General features: G+C 37.5%; 1 protein-coding gene across 13 annotated transcripts in view; it reads right to left on the minus strand.

Annotated features, from left to right (window-relative positions):
• Positions 1-220: 220 nt before the first annotated feature.
• CENPK (centromere protein K) overlaps positions 221-21,220 on the minus strand; it is a 50,731-nt gene continuing 29,731 nt past the window's right edge. For 8 of the 13 annotated variants that reach the window (XM_078004775.1, XM_078004773.1, XM_015140138.3 and 5 more), the window contains 5 exons: positions 9,229-9,311; positions 9,031-9,129; positions 8,570-8,696; positions 3,946-3,999; positions 221-1,093 (listed from right to left, as the gene is read on the minus strand). In XM_078004775.1, the coding sequence (XP_077860901.1) occupies positions 935-1,093; positions 3,946-3,999; positions 8,570-8,696; positions 9,031-9,129; positions 9,229-9,311 (522 nt within the window). In that variant the 3' untranslated portion in view covers positions 221-934. Of the gene's footprint in view, positions 1,094-3,945; positions 4,000-4,817; positions 5,032-8,569; positions 8,697-9,030; positions 9,130-9,228; positions 9,312-18,173; positions 18,395-19,096; positions 19,184-21,220 lie in introns of those variants that run through there. The other 5 variants (XM_078004781.1, XM_078004777.1, XM_078004779.1 and 2 more) reach the window with 3 other exon arrangements.

Raw genomic sequence — 21,220 nt, forward strand, 5'->3', positions numbered from 1 at the left:
TGAAGCAATTAAGGTAAGCAAGGAACTTGGATAATATACAGTAGGAAGCACTTTCAAGTAAAAAAGTAACAAATTTCTCTTAGAAAACTAATGATATTAAATGGATTTAGGATTCTCTAGTTTAGCTTGTATGCAATACTAAATGAGTTCTATATCTTAATTTATCCAGCTTTAAAAAGTATTTGCTACTTATAAAAATATCCCACATCACCAGTTGCTAGAGATTTTTAGAAATAATTTTATTTAAAGAAAATTCATAGAGGATTAATAAAATGTCATGAATACAATTTTGTTGGTAATAATTAGCAGAATCAAGAGTAGATTAATATATAAGGTTACATGGTATATGAATAATACAAACTAAAATATCAATTTTATGCTAGCTTTATCCATCAGTTTTTCATATTCCAATTTTAAACAAAGCTAGAAATAAGGCAGTACATATGAAACAATTTGCTAAATACTTTTAAATTATGCCAGCTTCTACATCAGATATTACCTCAATTTTAAAACCATCCGCAAATTAAATGACCTTCCCATTATAATTTCTAAATATAAAGAAGCACCAATTGGAAGTCAAAATGCATGAAAGATATTGTTACACATTTTAAGAAAACATTATATTAGCAATATAATAAATCAACAAAGAATTTTCCAAAGAATATTGCATGAGGTAAGGTATATTAAATGTTTTATGCCTAGAATATTATCTACCTGCATTCTTCTCCATATAGTTTAAAACACCAAAGCACTGACTGAAGAAAGGATCATTTAAAAATGAATAATAGATGGCAGCACATGCCATTTAGCGATAAAAGGAAGATGGACTATGTGCATTAATTTGCAAATAATGTTTTTTATCCAAATAGTCCTGTGGTTCCAATATCCTTGAATGATAAGATTTTTTTACTGTGTGAAAAAAGAAAACATCCTTTTACTGATGGAAAGCTTCTAATCTTATTCGAGTTGGATCTTCTGGATGTCTCAAGGCAATTCCATTACGCAGCAGCAGCTCAACATAAGGTGGCCAAAAGGAATCACTAATTTTGACATATGGATCATGTGGAACATCAAATAATCTATTTATAAGAATCTAGGAGAAAATATCATTCAAAATATACTTTACTTGGGAAAAAGTCAATACAGCTATAATAAAGGTTTTGTCAAAGAATATTGACCTCTTTTCTTTTTCAACAACTGTTTAATACTTTTAATCTACAAATTTGAATTTCCTTTTTGAAAGGACTACGGGTATTAGCTAATGAAAAAAACTTTAAAGTGAAGTTTTGCATCTTTAATTTAGAAAAACATTTCCTAAAAATTGGTAAGAAAGAATTTACAATTCTCCCACTTCTCTTGGGATTAATATCTTCTTTAGGATAAAGACAAAAATCTTAAAAAATTAATATTTCACAAAAAAACACAAAAAAGTTAAAAAGAAAGTGAGCAAGTGTGTCTTAATATTTGAGGGAAAAATCACTGGTCCTGTCCTCCACAAAACACCTATTCTTCCGATAAATATTTACAAGATTCAATGTTATCATCATCGCTTCCTTCAGCTTCATCCTGAGTATCCCTGATCTTCATTAAGGATATTGTGGAATTACAACCACAAATTGAATTTTTATTATTTGTATTAAATTATATAGGCTAGCATTTTCCAAACTGCATTCCATAGAATTAGTCTCCCTGAAGATGTTCTTAGTTCCTGAAAAACAGAGTTCTGTGATCAAACAAGCTTGGGAAAGCTTGCTAATGTGAAGTGAGAATCAGCTGTCTTTCCCAAATCCACTGCTATTATAAAAGTCTTCTGAAGAAAGAAGTATTTACAATTGTTTGAATACTAATGTTATGAAATACAGTGAAAACCGCTAAATGTAGATCAATTATTATTTTGCCTCCTCAGCTATCTTCCAGTGCCTTCACAAATTACAAAACTAGAACTCAGAAGAGTTAAGGGATTCCTCAGGGCACATAATCAGTGGTGGATCTTGGATTAGACTCCATATCTCAAAATTACCTCCACATCTCAAAAATTTGTCAGGCCAAATTTTTAACTGAAAGATGCTATTATTTTAAGGAACATGGAAAAGAAAAGGCATAATTTATACAATTACAAAGTGCCATAGAAATAAATCAAATTAATCCATCAAGCTCTAATCTCAATAAAATTTTGTAATACCTTATTTCTTGAAATAAAATTTTCAACTATCATTAATTATTTCATGTCCCACATCCCATGGGAGGAAAAAAGCTTTGGCCTCATTTCTTTTGAGTACCATGATATAGAACTAAATATTAATTGTATTTTAGAGCAATGGCTTATTTTAGTACAAATGGCTTATTTTAGTACAAATCTTTCCTATTTTGCATTTCTAATTTTAATAATATTATTTTTAACCTAACTGCAGTTTTAATATTAGTTCCTTTATCACTGACAATATGAGCCTTGGAGACAAACTTAGGATTCTAATGCTAAGTTTTATATGCTGATATAGTTTAGGTGTATCCCCTGCCAAATCTCATATTGAAATGTAATCCCCAGTGTTGGAGGTGGGGCCTGGTGGGAGGTGATTGGATCATCAGGGTGAATTTCTCGTGAATGCTTTAGCATATCCCCTTGGTGCTGTCCTCATGACAGTGAGTTCTTGCAAGATCTGGTTCCTTAAAAGTGTGTGTGGTACCTTTCCCCCTCCCTCTTGCTCCCACTCTGGCCATGTAAACTGTCTGCTCCTGCTTCACCTTCTGCTATGAGTAAAAGCTCCCTTAGGCCTCCCTAGAAGCTGAGCAGATGCCAGTGTCATGTTTGTACAGCCTGCAAACCATGAGCCAATTAAACTCCTTTTCTTTATAAATTACACAGTCTCAGGTATTTCTTCACAGCAATACAAGAATGGCCTAACACATATGGTACATACTATGTACACTACTAAAAAATTATACATGTAACACCTTTCAGTATTTCCATGACTGACAATTTTCATTAAAAAAAAAAAAAGTTAAGTCATCCATGAGAAACTATAGACAATTTAGTTTCAGCATAAACTAGAGTAGCTAGAAATATGTTAAAATATTCTAATTACAAATCTAATATATATTTGTATTTTGCTTTTCAAAGCAATAATATTCTGTATTAAATCCTGAGGAACCAAAACTTGTCAGCTGGGCAAAAAGACTCTTTAACACCTAGTTCATTAAGTTAAATGAAACACATTTTCTGAAATCACTCTTTCTTCAAAATTTACCAATGATTTTAAAAGGGGGTACACTAATTGGTAAATACCCTGTTTTTCATACACTATTTCATTTTCCTTTCTGCCCAATTTGTCATGAATTGTCATATCAAGATCTTCCAAAGTATTTAAAATAATTGATAATATGGTTGAGGTTCAAAAACATTTTTGAAAAGGTCGAAGATATTTATAAAACAAGGTATATGTCAAGTCAGAGAAAGTTGGAAAACTCAGTACTTACATTAAAAGAAAAGAGACTGATGTTATTTTTTTAAAAATTGTACAATTCCTACAACTTTGTGGAAGGAATCTTTAAGTTCATTATGTATTTTATACAGAGTACAGAGCTACCAATTAAAGAGTCAATGTAACAGCATTGAATTTTACTATGTAAGTATTAGATGACATCATTAAAATTTTTTTTTCACCCTGTCAGCTCATACCTAGATAAAAACTTTACCTGTAATAAATCTTGGGAATATGATTAAGAGATAGACCTTAAATTAACATTATTTTAAAAATAACAATATTCCTCTCAGTACTATACAGGGAACAGAAACTAATTTTATACCAAAGATATATTATTACAAATATATTTAATAAAGAATGATGAATACTTTAAGAATTATTTCTTGTTTTTCAAGTCTAATTGTTCACAAATAACTAATTAAGAGACAGCTTCAAGACAAGACAAAGTACACAAAACACTTACCTCTAACATTTCATGCAGTGTTATCAGCTGTACAGTTGATTCTTGAATGTTTTTCTTCAAGAGAAATGTGAATAACAAACAATTACCACTTCAGTTCTGCCAATGGTGAAATATTGGACTGTTTTTACAAGACTTTTATTTTATTTTTGAGAGAGTTTCACTCTTGGCGCCCAGGCTGGAGTGCAATGGCCAATCTCGGTTCACTGCAACCTCCGCCTCCCGGGTTCCAGTGATTCTCTTGCCTCAGCCTCCTGAGTAGGTAGGATTACAGGCGCTCCCACCACCACGCCTGGCTAATTTTTGTATTTTTAGTAGATACGAGGTTTCACCATCTTGGCTAGGCTGGTCTGGAGCTCCTGACCTCAGGTGATCTGCCCACATTGGCCTCCCAAAATGCTGTGATTACAGGCATGAGCCACCATGCTTGGCCAAGAGTTTTAAAATTAGTATTTTTTAGTTGTAATGGTATAAAGTAACTAAAATCAAATATTCATAATTAAGTGACAAAAAATTCTGAAAGTAAATGTTATTGTATTTAAGTCAGATTCATAAAAATGCAGTGGAAATATCTTCTAAGACAGTGAAAACTTTTATAGTAACTGGAAGATACAATTAAAACTATCCATAAACATATAATAGATATACACATTATATATAATCATATAAAAAATTTAGTATTTAAATCCCCCAATAAAACCTCCCCAAATGACATTCTAGAGTACATTTATGCAGTTTCAGTACAGGAAACTTGCTCTTATGAGAGACTTAATCATCATTCTATAGCTCTTGACAGTTTGTCATGTTAACTCATTAGTTGTTTCTTCCTTGGAATGACAGAGAACAAATCTCACTCCAATTCTATCCAAGAGTTCCTCAAATATTTGAAGACTGCTATTATAAGGCCCAAGTCTTCTCTTTTTCACATTAATCACCATTTGTTTCTTCAATTATTTTTTTCTTTTTTTTGGAGACGGGGTCTCACTCTGTCACCCAGGCTGGAGTGTAGTGGTGCCATCATAGCTCACTGCAGCCTTGACTTCCTGGGCTCAAGCTATCTTCCCACCTCAGCCTTCCGAGTAGCTGGAACTACAAGCACATGACACAGTAATGTTTTCGTTTAAATTTGTTTGTTTTGTAGAGGCAGGGTCTTGCTACGTTGTCCAAACTGGTCTCAAATTTTTGGCTTCAAGTAATCCTCCCACCTTAGTTTCCTAAAGTGCTGGGAATACAGGTGTGAGCCACCACACCCCACCTCAATATTTTTCGTATGGCACAAATTTGAGGCTTCTCAATACCATGATTATTCTCTGAATGTGCTTTAATTTGTCTTTTGTTTTCCTTCATCTAGTCTCCCACAATGATCTAGGTGTGATTTGACTACCGAAGACAAAAAAAGAACACCCACTTTCATAATTACGGAGACCAGAATTCTATACATTAAATTTAAGATGGTATTAGCTTTTAGACGTCTATTTTTTTCCTTGTGGACTTCTGAGAATACTATCATCTAAAATGCCAAAGTATTTTTCATATATCTAGCTAAAAATGTCTTCCTTATTCTATAATGTTTTAAACATAGATATCCTTTGTATTTCTACTTAAACATCATCCTATTTTATTTGCCTTAGTTCCTAACTAGCTAAGAAATAAAGTCTTTATTCCGTCATCCAACATATTTACTATCTAGCCCTCTTACTTTCACGTCATTTGTAAACTTTGATAGCCATATATTCTATCTCTTTACCTAAGTTATTGTTAAAAATGTTCAACAGGACAGACTCTAAAGGAAGCTGCTAGAAAGTTCCAAGATAATACTAATCCTAATTCAAAACTTTCTGATTAGGATTAGTATTATCTTGGAAAAAAGAAGTGAGGTTATCAAATCTGACATAATGACCCCAAAATGGCTCATGGTAATCAAGCTTCCTTTTAAGGATGCCTCAAACCTCCGGTTCTATTAGTGGAGCAAAAGCAACCAAAAAAAGTTGAAAAAAATGGAGGAGACTGGGACCAGAAAATACATCAGTGAGTTGTTGCAAGATTAAGGTCATAAAGAGGCAAGGAATCATGACTTTAATGAAATGGTCAAAAGAAGGCTGTCATACTTTTACAAATAAATAAGAGGTAAAAAACAATAATAGAATGGAAGACACAGTCCATAACAAATGTAAAGCCTAGAGACAATTATAAGAAAGGGAAGAGTAAAAAGAACCCAGATAGTAAAAACATAAACAAACAGAACTTTTTCTCCTTTTCTTATTATAGTCACATCCATTCAATAAATATGAACTGAGAAGGCTCTATATAAAAGATATGCAAGATAGAAGAGATACAAAGATGAACTGAACACATCAAGTAGCTCACAGGGCATGGGGGTGAAGGGAGAGATACACATAAATAACACTAACAAAATCATTTGAAAAGTATTAATAAAAGGACACTGTCCGGAGCTGCACGCCCCGGCCATAGCGAATAATAATTGAAGATTAAACGCCTGAGCTATATTCATTTCCACCCCACACCTTCTCCCTATCTTTGCCTTTTTTCCCCTGTACTAATACCTCATTAAAGATGGCGCTCTTCCTGCTTCTTCTTCACTCACTTTTCCCGCGTGCGCCCGGGAAAATTGTTACTTAATAGCGCAAGCGCAACATGACATCCGACCGGAGAAACCGAAACTAACCTGGCCACGCCCTCGGCAATGAGATCATTTCCGCCTTAGCCCAACCCCTTCCCTTCCAAGTGTATATAAGGCAGTGCATTACCGCCATTAAACGAGACTTGATCAGAGCACTGTCTTGTCTCCATTTCTCGTGTCTCTTGTTCCCCAAATTCCCACCCCCTCCTCCAGGGCCTGCTCTGACTATCCCGCAGGCCGGGATAGGACACCTAGAGCCAGGTTCAGTAGCTCACATCTGCAGTACCTGTTGTGTGGAGGCTGAGGCGGGAGGATAGTTTCAACCCAGGAGTTCAAGTCTAACCTGGGCAACATAGCAAGACCTCGTCTCTAAAAAAATCAATCAATAGGTCAGGTGTGGTGGCTCATGCCTGTAATCCTAGCACTTTGGGAGGCTGAGGCGGGAGGATCAACTGAGGTCAGGAGTTTGAGACCAGCCTTGACAACACGGTGAAACCCTGTCTCTACTAAAAATACAAAAAAGATTAGCTGGGTGTGGTGGCATGTAATTGTAGTCCCAGCTACTCGGGAGGCTAGGATAGGAGAATTGATCGCCTGAACCTGGGAGACAGAGGTTGCAGTGAGCAGAGATCATGCCATTGCACTCCAGCCTGGGTGACAGAGCAAGACTCGGTCCCCAAAAATAAAAATAAACAAAAATTAAAAAATAAATAAAAGAACACCTAAATTTCATATGTTTCACTCAAAAGATGTTTGAACTGTCTTAAGTAGGAATCTGCCACCCTCAACAGATTGGAAGGGTTTTAACCTAGGCAGAAAAAACAATGTGTAAGCCACAAAAAAGTGAGAGGTCAACTGGTGACACAGCTGAATGGATTCACGTAAGAGATGGATGAATGTTGGGAAATGAGGCTGAGGAGACAGAAGTCCATAGTATAAATCCTAATGAAGAGATTTCTAAGAAGTTTACAGACTTCATTCCCTAAGAAGACATGAAAGATTTTATACTGAAAATGATTAAACTAAACATATTATTATTCAATGATTACTCCAATTTCAAAAAAGTCTTAACACCATATGTATATATATATAAGAACTGTTCACAATCTTCTGCCACTCAATAAAATATTTATTCGCTTTTTCAGAAAAGGTTTATTTCATTATAGCTACTATTAAAATAGTCAATAACTTACAATAATCTGTAACAAATTTTAAACATCATTCTTTTGATTTAAAAAGTTGTACATACTCATCACAGAAAATTGAAAAAATTGTGAAAAGCAAAAAAACCACCTACAATCCTAGCTCTCAGACATAAGCACTATCAATTTTTAAAACATAAATTAGATTCAAACAATTTAATCATCAGGGTTTTATTTGTTCAACAATTAGTTGTATTTCATTAACTTCTCTGAAGGTGTTCAATACATTATATGACAAGCTGACTTACTCCCATCATACGGATATAATATAAAAAATATACTCTGGCTGGGTGCAGTGGCTCACACCTGTAATCCTAACATCTAATCGTCCCACTTGGGAGGCCGAGGTGGGCAGATTGCCTGAGCTCAGGAGTTCAAGACCAGCCTGGGCAACTTGGTGAAATCCCCTCTCTACTACAAATACAAAAAATTAGCTGGGCGTGGTGGCGCACACCTGTAGTCCCAGCTACTCTGAAAGCTAAGGCACGAGAATCACTTGAACCCAGGAGGCAGAGGTTGCAGTGAGCTGAGATCACACCACTGAACTCCAGCCTGAGTGACAGAGACTCTGTCCCCCCGCCCCCTCCAAAAAACTACACATATACTTAATCCCATTTTATTGAATAATTAGGTTGCTTCTAGTGTTTCAATAAATATAATGTGATAATGGCATATTTCCATACATGTGCATACCTTTGAACTAAATAAGAAAATATGCTTCTAAACCCACCTAAAAATAATTTCAAATATGATAATTTATATAAATGTCTTCTCTAAAACTTACCTTTTTCTTTTTAACACTTCTATCAGGCAGAGGAAAATGGTCTTCTAGAAACTTGCCCAAGGTACTCAAGAGTTTCTCCTTATATTCTTTTACATTAAGCATTTTAGTTTTCAGCTCATTAAAGATTCTAATAGATTCAAAAAATTAAGAGAAACATTTAACTGATAAAACACATATGCACATGTAACTAGTTATTCATGAAGTTGATCGAAAACTTTGTTAAAACTTCATTTGCTCAAACCAAATAACTACCTTTTTGAAAATAATATTGTGTATATAACAAGTAGAGAAACCAAAGGTACAGTCAAGTCACTCATAAAATATCATATAATAGCTAATAGTTAACAAAAGTTAGGCCAAGACTCCTGATTCCTGGTAAAATTAACTTCATCTATGTTTCATGTAACGCAAAAAATAAAATACTTTTCCTATTTTAAAAACCTAGAACGTAAAATTAATACCTTGATTCAGAAAATGTTTCGACCTTATTTTTCAATTCACTGTGTAGTACATTAAGAGATTCCATTATCTGTTGCTGTTCATCCAACCACCGTTGTTCTCTTTTGACATGGAAAAACAAAACAAGCAATATTTAAATAAAACTTTAAAGGCCACTTAATACATATGAATGATTAATAGTAATTATAACATAAACATACCTTTCTAAGTCTTCCTTTAACTTTTCATTCTTTGACTCCATAGTGGACAGTACCATTTCAAGATCTTGTCTCAGCTTTTGGAACTAGAATAAAATAATTCAAATTAATTGCTTAGTCTTTAATCTTACAGTTTTATTTCTGAACAACAGTCAAATTTACATAGTGGTCCAGGATACTTCCAGTCAGACATCAGTAGTAAAAAAGCCTAGCAGAAAGCATTTGAAAAGGTAAATATACAGTAGGTGCTAAATTTGTGGTAATATTCTATGGTTAAATTCAAAAATATCAGAAGGGGTTTTGAGCAGTAAATTTTAATTTCATATTGAAAGGCAAGATAATGGTGTGTTTTCAGTAATCAGAGATTAGGTACTTTCTCTTTTTTTGTTGTTTTTGAGACGGAGTCTCGCTCTGTCACCCAGGCTGGAGTGCAGCAGTGCCATCTCAGCTCACTGCAAGCTCCCCCTCCCAGGTTCACGCCATTCTCCTGCCTCAGCCTCCTCCAGTAGCTGGGACTACAGGCACCCGCCACCATGCCAGGCTAATTTTTTGTGTTTTTAGTAGAGACGGGGTTTCACCATGTTAGCCAGGATAGTCTCCATCTCCTGACCTCATGATCCGCCCGCCTCAGCCTCCCAAAGTGCTGGAATTACAGACGTGAGCGACCGCGCCTGGCCCAGGTACCTTTTCTTTTCTTTTTCATTTTTATTTTTTGAGACGGAGTCTTGCTTTGTCGCCCAGGCTGGAGTGCAGTGGTGTGAACTTGGCTCACTGCAACCAACCTCTGCCTCCCGGGTTCAAATGATTCTCCTGCCTCAACCTCCCGAGTAGCTGGGATTACAGGCGCGCCACACCACGCCCAGCTAATTTTTGTATTTTTAGTACAGACTAGGTTTCACCATATTGGCCAGGCTGGACTCAAACTCCTGAGCTTGTGATCCACCTGCCTTAGCCTCCCAAAGTGCTGGGATTACAGGTGTGAGCCACCGTGCCCAGCCCCAGGTACCTTTTCTAAGGAGACTGTACAAAACAGATACAATTGACTGACTCATTCAATATTTATTCAATCAATCATTCAATCAGATTTGTGATCAATCATTGACTATTAGGCATTGCTGAAGGAGGGAGAGATGCAAAGGTGAACAGAACAAAGAAGAATTCAGACATTTACTCCAGCAATGGTCAAGTGTCATAAAGAAAAAAAAAATCAAAATAAAAGTAAAGGCATGAAGAGCAAGAAATGGACGTTTTAGGTAGTATGATATGAGAAGACTTCTCTGATCAGGTAACATTTAAGTAACAGAGAAAGGCCAGGTGCAGTGGCTCAAGCCTGTAATCCCAGCACTTTGAGAGGCCGAGGCGGGTGGATCACAAGGTCAGGAAATCGAGACTGGCCTGGCCAAGATGGTGAAACCCTGTCTCTACTAAAAATACAAAAATCAGCCGGGAGTGGTGGTGGGCGCCTGTAGTCCCAGCTACTCGTGAGGCTGAGGCAGGAAAATCGCTTCAACCTGGGAGGCGGAGGTTGTAGTGAGCCGAGATCGAACCACTATACTCCAGCCTAGGTGACAGAGTGAGACTCTGACTCAAAAAAAAAAAAAAAAAAAAAAAACAGAGAAAGAAGACAAAGGAAAACATCGTGTTATTCTCTAGCAAAAGAATGTTCCAGGGAAAGGGAATAGTTAAGTACTGAGGCCAGGAGGCAAAAGTATGCTTGAGGGATTTCAGGAACAACAAAGAAGACTAAAGAGAATTACAATAAGCACTAGTGTTCCAGTCTCCTGATCACAAGGGTTTCCATTAGCTCTTTTTAAACATAAATCAGGTAAGTTCAACGTGTATATTACAAACCCTAAAGTAACTATGAAAAAAAAAAAGAAAAGAAATAACTAATAAGCCAATACTGATAATTAGACACCAGCCTGGGCAACATGGCAAAAAACCTGTCTCTATAAATAAATACAAAAATTAGCCAGGCATGATGCCACAAGCCTGTAGTCCCAGCTAGTTGGAAGGCTGAGGCGGGAGGATCACATGAGGCCAGGAGGTGCAGGCTGAAATGAGCTGAGATCATACCACTGCATGCCAGCCTGGTTAACAGAGCAAGACCCTGCCTCAACAAAGACGACGACGACGAAGACGACGACGACACCACCACCACCACCACACACAATCAACAACAACACCACACACAATCCAAGAAAGTGGGAAAAGGAAAAAACAGGAACAGAAAAACAGTAGGATGAAAAGAAAGATAAATCAAGGCCAAGCCTGGTAACTCATTCCTGTAATTCTATCACTTTAGGAGGCTAAAGTGAAAAGGTTGTTTGAGGCCAGGAGTTCAAGGCTGCAGTGATTTATGATATCAACACTGCACCCAGCCTGGGCAATCGAGCAAGATCCTCTGCTCCCAACCCTCCCTCCCCACCCAAAAATATAAATCAATAACACATCTTTCAATGCAACCATATTGATTAAATATGGTCTAACAATGGCATTAAATTGAAAAATAATAGAAAGGTATCTAGAAAACTTTGCAACCATTTGGATACCAAAAACATACTTCTAAATAATCCATGGGTCAAAGAAGCAACCAATAGGAAAATAGGAAATTATTATAACTGAGTAGAAATAAAAACATTAACATCAAAATTTTGTCTTTTATTTTTTCATCCCCCAAACAAATGACATGCAACATCAAGATTTCTGGGATGAAGCAAAAGCAGTACTCAGATGAGAATTCAGACCACTAAAAATCTATATTTTTTTGAGACAGAATCTCGCTCTGTTGCCAGGCTGGAGTGCAGCAGCACTATCTTGGCTCACTGCAACCTCCGCCTCCCGGGTTCAAGAGATTATCTGGCTTCAGCCTCCCAAGTAGCTGGGACTACAGGTGCGTGCCACCACACCCAGCTAATTTTTGTATTTTTAGTAGAGATATGGTTTCCCTGTATTGGCCAGGATGGTCTCCATCTCCTGACCTCGTGATATGCCCACCTCAGCCTCCCAAAGTGCTGGGATTACAGGTGTGAGCCACTGCACCTGGCCTAAAAGCCTATTTTAAAAGAAAAGAAAGTTCACAAATTAATAACCTCAGCTTCTATCATAAGAAATATGAAAAAAGAGCAAATGAAACCCACAGTAAGTTGAGGAAATAATAACAACAAAGAAGTTAAATCAGTACAACATAAAAAATAAGGAAAAAGCAATGAAAATTGGTTTTTGAGGTCAATAAAATTAGATTAATTACTGGGTGGGGAGAAGGAGGACATAAATCACCAATATCAGAAATGAGACAGGTGACATCGCTACAAACATTAAAATGATAATGGAGAAACGTTATGGACAATCTTGTCACTAATCAGGTAAATAAATTATTTGAGAGACATAAGCTACCAAAGTTCATTTAGACAAATAAGAAATCTGGCTCCAGAGAAACAGAATTTGTAATTAAAAATTACAAAATTTCTAATTAAAAATTTTCACAGATGAAAATTTTTATTCATCTCTAAATTTTTATTCAGTTTATGAGAAAATTTTAGGCCCAGATGGTTTTATCTGAGAATTCAAACAAACACATCAGGAATAAAAAATTTCTATTCTATACAAACTCTTTAGAAGAGAAGAGAATACTTCCTAATTTGTTCCATGAGGCTGGTATTAAAGCCTAACAAAGACATCACAAAAAAGAAAACCACAGACCAATATACCTCATGAACGAACACATAAGCAAAAATCTCATAAAATTTCAGCAAATTACATTCAGCAATAAGTAAGAAAGATTAATATACTATGGCAAAGTGGGGTTTATCACAGGAATATGCAGTTAAGCAAGCAGATAAAATCAATTTTAAGGCCGGGGGCGGTGGGTCATGCCTGTAATCCCACAACTTTCGGAGGCTGAGGCAGGCAGATCACCTGAAGTTGGGAGTTTGAGATCAGCCTGACCACCATGGAGAAACCCCATCTCTACTAAAAATATAAAATTAGCCAGGTGTGGTGGAGCATGCCTGTAATCCCAGCTACTTGGGAGGCTGAGGCAGGAGAATTGGTGAATCGGGAGGTGGAGATTGCAGTGAGACAAGATCATGCCATTGCACTCCAGCCTGGACAACAAGAGCGAAACTCCATCTCCAAAAAAAAAAAAAAAAAAAAAATCAATTTTAAAAATCAATCAATGTAATTCACCATATCAACAGATTTTAAAAAGGAGAAAAACATTTAATAACCTCAATAAATTCAAGAAGAGTAAGTAACCAAATTCAATATTAATTTGTGATTTTAAAATAAAAGACTTAGGCCAGGGGCAGTGGCTCATGCCTATAATCCCAGCACTTTGGGAGCCCGAGGACCGAGGTTAGGAATTCAAGACCAGCCTGGCCAACAACATGAAACCCCATCTCTACTAAAAATACATAAATTAGCCCAAAGTGGTGACAGGTGCCTGTAATCCAAGCTACTCGGGAGGCTGAGGCAGGAGAATTGCTTGAACCCAGGAGGCAGAGATTGCAGTGAACTGAGATCGTGCCACTGCACTCCAGCCTGGGCGACAGAGTGGGAACGACGGAAGGAAAGACAGAAGGACGGAGGGACAGAAGGACGGAAGGACAGAAGGACAGCAGGAAGGGAGGAAGGAAGGGAGGAAGGGAGGAAGGGAGGAAGAGAGGGAGGAAGGGAGGAAGGGAGGGAGGAAGGGAGGGAGGGAGGGTAGGAGGATAAAATAAAACTTCATAAACTGTAACAGAAGAAAATTTCTGCAATCTGATTAAAAGTATCTATGAAAAACCTACTGCTAACATCATACTTAATGGTGAAAGGGCAAATGTTTTCTGATAACCTCAGGAATAAGGAAAAGATGTCCATTCTTACTATTTCTATTCAATATTTTACTGAAGTACAAGTTCTAGGACAGCAAAATAACCCCCCAAAAAGATATAAAAATCATACAGAAGGGAAAAAATATGTAAAATTGTGTTTGATCTCAGATAATAAATATATAGAATAAAAGTTTCTCAAGGATATAAAATAAATATATAAATATTAATTATATTTGTATTTATTAGTAATAAATAAAAATTGAAATTTAAGGCCAGGCACGGTGGCTCACATCTGTAATCCCAGCACTTTGGTAGGCCGAGGCGGGCAGATCACAAGGTCAGGAGATCGAGACCATCCTGGCCAACGTGGTGAAACCCCGTCTCTACTAAAAATACAAAAGAAAATTAGCTGGGCGTGGTGGCGGGCACCTGTAGTCCCAGCTGCTCGGGAGGCTGAGGCAGGAGAATGGCGTGAACCCAGAAGGTGGAGCTTGCAGTGAGCCGAGATTGCACCACTGCACTCCAGCCTGGGTGACAAAGTGAGACTCCGTCTCAACAACAACAAAAATTGAAATTTAAAAGAATACCATTTTAATAGTCAAAATTATGAAATACTAAAAGGATGAATTTGACGAAAGATGTGCTAGACTTGTATGCTGAAAACTGCAAAATACCAGTGAGACAAAATTTTTAAATACCAAATAAATGGGGACCTAAATAAATACAAAGATGATACAGTGCTAATGGATCTGCATTCAGACTAAATATGTTAAAGACAGCAATCTTCCACAAATTAACCTATAGATTCAGGGAAATTTCAATGAAAAGTTCCAGCTTTTTATGGGGCAAAATGACAAACCAATTCTAAAAGTTAATGGAAGTATGAAACAATTTTGAAAAGAACAACAAAGTTAGATAATTCATAATACTTAATTTCAAGACTTATTTTGAAGCTTCAGTAAAAAAGATAATGTGGTATTGGCTTAAAGACAGAAACACAGAACAAAAAAACAGAAATATCCAAAGCACAGAATAGAGAAAAATAGAGTTCAGAAATAGATACACACATACATAGTCACTAATTTTCAACAAAAGCGTAAAGGAAATTCAAAAAAGAAAAGACAGTTTCTTCAACAAATACCGCTGAAACAGTCAGTATCCAAATGAAAAAAAAAGACCCTATATCACTAACTCATACTATATATACATAAACATTAACTCAAAATGGATCATAAACCTAAATACTGAAACCTAAAACTTAAAAACTTTTAAACAGAAAACATAGGAGAAAATCTTTGTGACCCTGAATGGGGCAAACAGTTCTTAGATTTTGAGCTCAGACCTTAATAGAAAACTTGAGTTTGGAGTTAATCAAATTAGGAACTTAAGTTCTCCAAAACACCGCAGAGAAAGTGAAAAGGAGTCGGGCACCGTGGCTCATGCCTGTAGTTCCAGCGCTTTGGGAGGCTGAAGCAGGCAGATTACTTGAGCCCAGGAGTGCACACAAGCCTGGGAAACATGGCAAATCCCATCTCTACAAAAAAATACAAAACTTAGCCAGATGTGGTGGTGCACACCCATAGTCCCAGGTACTCAGGAGGCTGAGGTAGGAGAATCCCTTGAGCCTGAGGTCAAGGCTACAATGAGCTGAGATGATGCCACTGCAATGCAGCCTGAGTGACAGAGCAAAACCCTGCCAAGGACGGAAGGAAGAGAGGAAGAGAGGAAGAGAGGGAGGGAGGGAGGTGAAAAGGCAATTGTGCAGTAAAGAGTTAACTCAGCAGGCCTAGATTGCAAAAACCTTGACATTACTAAAGCCTGTCTTCAGAACTGCCCTTGGTCAGTTCCCTGAAAATAAGCTCTGAGCCCTTGGAATATTCTGCTTGATGAGCATTTTTCTATGTCTAGAGCCTTGGGTCACATGGCACCAGTTTGATTAGAGAGTTTATGATAACTATGTGATTTGTGTTGAATGCATTTTTACTCTAGGTGGATGGAGTATACATAGTTAAAGTCAGTCACACAAGCACTGCATGCATACCCGACTGACCCCCAATAAAAACCCTAGACAACAAGGCTCAAGTGAGATTCCCTGGTTGCCAACTCACCACATGAGATGTCACACATAGTTGCGGGGAGAATTAAGTGCATCCATGCAATTCTACTGGGAAAGAATTCCTGTAAGCTTATCCCATGTGCCTTTTCCTTTGTTCATTGTAATGTTCTCTCTCACTTTAATAAGCTGCAACCAAGAGAACAGCAGTTCTTCCGAGTCCAGTGAGTCTATCCCACAAATCATTGCACCTGAGGGTAGTCTTAGAGAAAACTCTGACCCAACTAGCATTACAAATGAGATTTGCTATAATAACTCCTGCTAGCTGAAACATGAGGAAAGCACTGTTTAAGAAAAGGAAGGATTACAGGGTGGGTAAACTCTGATGCCAGGTGGTTACTAAGTCACCGATGGTATAAAACAACAGCTGCACTGTGGTAAGTTACTGTAGGTAGAAGTTACTAGTAAAATATACAATCATAGAACCAGTTCCTGTACAGCTGGCTCACTGAATATACAACAAAATGTAAAATGAGAAGCAAGCTAAATATACAATCCCCTTCTTATTTTTAACTGTAATGAAAAATAGCTAAAATGAAAGTTTTTGGGAAGGATGCTGGCACTGCATCAAGTTTGGATTTTGGCCACTCTAAGCTATAGTTGCTAGTTTGGGGTTGCTAAGAGTTGATCGAAAGGGAAAAATTTTGCTGGATCATCTACCATGGGTCATTCTAAATTGTGTCGGAAATTTGGTGGATCTTTTTCAATGTAAAGAATCACTATCTAAGCCAAGCACAGCGGCTCACGCGTGTAATCTCAGCACTTTGGGAGGCCAAGGTGGGAGGACTGCTTGAGACCAGGAATTTGACACCAGCCTGAACAACACAGTAAGACCCCACCTCTATGAAAAAACAAACATAAAAAATATAAAAATTAGCCAGGCACGGTGGCACACACCTGTACTCCTAGCTGCTTGGGAAGCTAAGGCAAGAAAATCATTTGACCCCAGGAGTTTGAGATGAGACAGCTATAATCTTACTACACTCCAACCGGGGCAACAGAGTAATAACCTGTTTCAAAGAAAAAAATATATGTATATAGGGGTGGGGGTTAGGAGAATAATTACCTTTTATTCTGAGAAAATGTCCATGTATTATTTATTTCTTGCCTTCCATTTTTTAATATTCTCCAACCTCTAATAGTAAAATTTCGTAATTCGAGTTTAGCTTTATTTCTTCTATTATTCCAATTGTCCTTTTTTCCCATTCCTGACCCATTCTTTACATTTCCATGACTACAGCAACTTGGTTGCCACTGTGGTGGTTTTAAGAGGTAGGGTCTTTGGGAAGCAATTGGGGGCTCCACCCTCATGAAATGACTAATGCCATAATTGCCAGAGGAGGTTAGTTATCATAGCAGTTCAACCCCCCTTTTCCTGTCTCTTGTATTCATTTCCACCTTCTATCCTTTTGCTGTGCTCTAATACAGTAAGATGGCCCTCCCTCACCAGAAACAACACCATGCTCTTAGATTCTCAACCTTTTTAAAGTTCTGCAGTTAAAAAAAGTGAAACTTTGTTTTGTTGGAGTTAAAGTGGGAGGAAACATTAATATAGACAAAGAAAAAGGCACACGGGATAAGCTTACAGGAGTTCTTTCCCAGTAGAGTTGCATAGATGTGCTTAATTCTCCCTGCAACTGTGTATGAACAAACTTTTTAATAAACTTTTTCAGCTATAGGAGAATAAACTTTTTGTTTTTTTTTTTTGAGATGGAGTCTTGCTCTGTTGCCCAGGCTAGAGTCCAGTGGAGCGATCTCAGCTCACTGCAAGCTCCGCCTTCTGGGTTCATTCCATTCTCCTGCCTCAGCCTCCCAGGTAGCTGGGACTACAGGCGCCCACCACCATGCCCGGCTAATTTTTTTGTATTTTTAGTAGAGACAGGGTTTCATCATGCTAGCCAGGATGGTCTCGATCTCCTGACCTCGTGATCCACCCACCTTGGCCTCCCAAAGTGCTGGGATTACAGGTGTGAGCCACCATGCCCAACTGGTGAATAAACTTTTTAAAAATAAATTACCCAGTCTGTGATGCTCTGTAATAGCAGAAGGAAACAGACTAAGACAGCAGTTCTTTGTGACTGGCTTGTTTCACTTAGCATGTTTTCAAGGTACATCCATATTTTAGCATGTACCTGTACTTCATTTCTTTTTATTGTCCAATAATGTGCCACTGTTAGGATATATTGCATTTTATTCATTCATCAATTGATGGATATTTGACGTTGTTTTCCCTTTTTGCCTGTAAGAAAAATGATGCTATGAACATTCATGTGTAACTTTTTGTGTGGATACACACGTTTTCATTCTTCCTGGGTATATATCTAGGAATGAAACTGCTGTGTCATATACTAACTCTTTTGCCTTTTGAGAAATTTCCACACTGTTTTCTAAAATAGTATACCATTTTATACTGCCGCTAGCAATGTATTGCTATTCCAATTTTTGTACTTCTTCACCAACCCACATTATTGTCTGTTCTTTGATTATAGCCATCCCAGATGGTGTAAAGTGGTCCTTTTTTAAAAACTGGCATTGTTATTTTGTGGAATCAAAATTTTTTCTTATCCTGTGGATGGTATTATTTCTTTAAATTCTCGTTGGTTCCCTGAATTGTCTCTCCTTGAGGCTCATCTTTGTTCAGTTGTTTTGAACTTCTGTCTTTCAACTTGGAGACATTTCACAGATGTCTATGATCCTTGTCTGGACATTCATATTTAAAATTCAAAAACTTATTAAGAATGCTATGTTTATGAATAAGGCTTTATGATGTGTGCCCACCCTGCTTTTTCACTGGGGACTCCATATATTATTACTTAGAAATATTTTCTCTTGAAAATATTTTATCTCCCGTCTAAGGCTATGTTCTTTTTTGATTAGCAATTTCTTTGTCATTTTTCTCTTCTCACTTTTACTATACAGTCCAAGAGAAGCCAAGCCATACCTTCAACATTTCATTTAAGTATTTCCTCAGCAAAAGATTCAGCTTCATTCCTCGTAAGTTTTATCTTTCATAAAACACTAGGGACCTCTGCAGACAGAGAGAGCAATGGAGGGAACTAGCAGTACACCATGCAAAATAAAAATGTTAACTTGATCTTTCTGACTTTTGACCTGCACACCACCCCTACTAACCACCCAACCTGGTATCCCTGAGTCAAGAGCCTCACTAGTTTACTGTCTCCCTATCATATACTTCCAGTTTTCAAATATATGGGTAAGAAGTTAGCAACAGTAAGCTAAGAAAATTTAACCATCTATATTCCTATTTTAAAGAAATAGCCTTGATTTTAGCTCCACACTTGAACTCTGAGTTTTGCAGTAACAGGTTCCTTCAAATCCCAAGACTTTCTTCAATTCTGTGGGGGCAGACAAACTCTTTTCATCACGATTTCTGTCTCTAGGCACATACTTACCTCTTTCCATGCTCTATAACTTGTAAAAATTTTTGTTTGCTTCTACCTTCTCTTCTATATTTTAACCTTATGAACTGACACTTTAAAAACATGACATTATTGACATTTAAGGTTTGAGAAAGTTCTATGATCCTTGTCTGGACATTCATATTTAAAACTCAGAAATTCATGTCTTCTTCACATGCAAAAGTACATTCATTCCATCCCAATGGCCACAAAAGTCTTAACTTATTCTACCATCGACTCAAAGGTTTGAAGTCTAACATCTCATCTAAATATGATTTAAATTAAATGAGTAAAATTCACAGTACAATAGATTTTGAAGCAAACTGATCTCCAGCTGTGAACTTGTGAAATCAAACAGGTTTTGTGCTTCAAAAATACAATGGTGGGAGGGACATAGGACAGACATTTCTATTCCAAAATAGGAAAGAAGGGGTAACATGTCCCAATTAACTCCCAGCACAACAGGGTAAACAACATTAAATCTTAAGGCCCAAGAATAATCTTTGGTTTGATGCTGTTTTCCAGGCCCACTAGTGAAGGTGGTTCTGCCCCTGTAGCTTTGCTGAGCAGGGATTTGGGGCTCCACAGCTCTGAGCATCCTTGTTCCCACAGCTTGGCAAAATGGACCTCCAGCAGCTCTGTCTGTGCTTCACTCACAGTATCGCTGTGCCTGGGCACCATGGCTCTCCTGGGCTGATGTCATAAGCTGAAGGCTCTGCCAGGAGGCTCCTTCCTTTAAAACCCAGGTGGAACCAGCCATTACCCCTGGCTTCTGCATTCTGCACCCTGGAGGAGATATGACCCTCCAGAAGGGTGACCACTGCAGCCTCTGCCACATCTAGACACACGGAAGCTGCACCTGGGGCAACTGATGAACACAGTTTAAGTATAGGGAGCAGAGCCCACAGCATGAGTTCATGCTAGGCAGTACAGCTCAAGGTCCCACAGACTCCAGTAGCCCTTACATTGCATTCTTCCATTGTTTTGAACAACAGCTCCTGGCTTCAGTTGAGATAGCTGACTAATCTCCTTATCAGATGGTCATTTGGCCACACCCTTTAAGTTCTTTCCCAAACAGCCTTTCTCATTCTTTACCATATGGATAGGCTGACAATTTTTCAAACATTTAAATTCAGCTTCATTTTTTATTATCAATTTAAGTCATTTTTCTCTTCCCACATTTTACTATACACAGGTAAGAGAAGTCAAGCCATACCTTCAACACTTTTCTTAACTATCTCCTCAAAGATTCAACTTCATTCCTGTAAGTTCTATCTTTCACAAAACACTAGGGCAGGAATGCAATTCAGCCAAGCTCTTTGCCTCTTTATAACAAGAATGATATTTACTCCACTATGCAATAACATTGTGATACTGTAAAACATATATTTGGTCTTTACCCCTATTGTGGTATCTTTTTATGCATGAGTTGAGTGATGGCTGGTAGCCCCTCAGTAACATCAGGATGGGGGCGGGTCATAAAAAAAGACCAAAACCTGACTAGAGAGTTAGGACTTCCAGCACCGCCCCTCAAAACTCTGGTGAGGGGAGAAGAACTGAGAGTTAAGCTGGTCATCAACGGCAAATGATTTAATCAATCGTACCTACATAATGAAGCTTCCATAAAACCCCAAAAGAACTGGGTA

The sequence above is a fragment of the Macaca mulatta genome, chromosome 6 (genome assembly GCF_049350105.2).
Source record: "Macaca mulatta isolate MMU2019108-1 chromosome 6, T2T-MMU8v2.0, whole genome shotgun sequence".
Lineage (NCBI taxonomy): Eukaryota > Metazoa > Chordata > Mammalia > Primates > Cercopithecidae > Macaca > Macaca mulatta.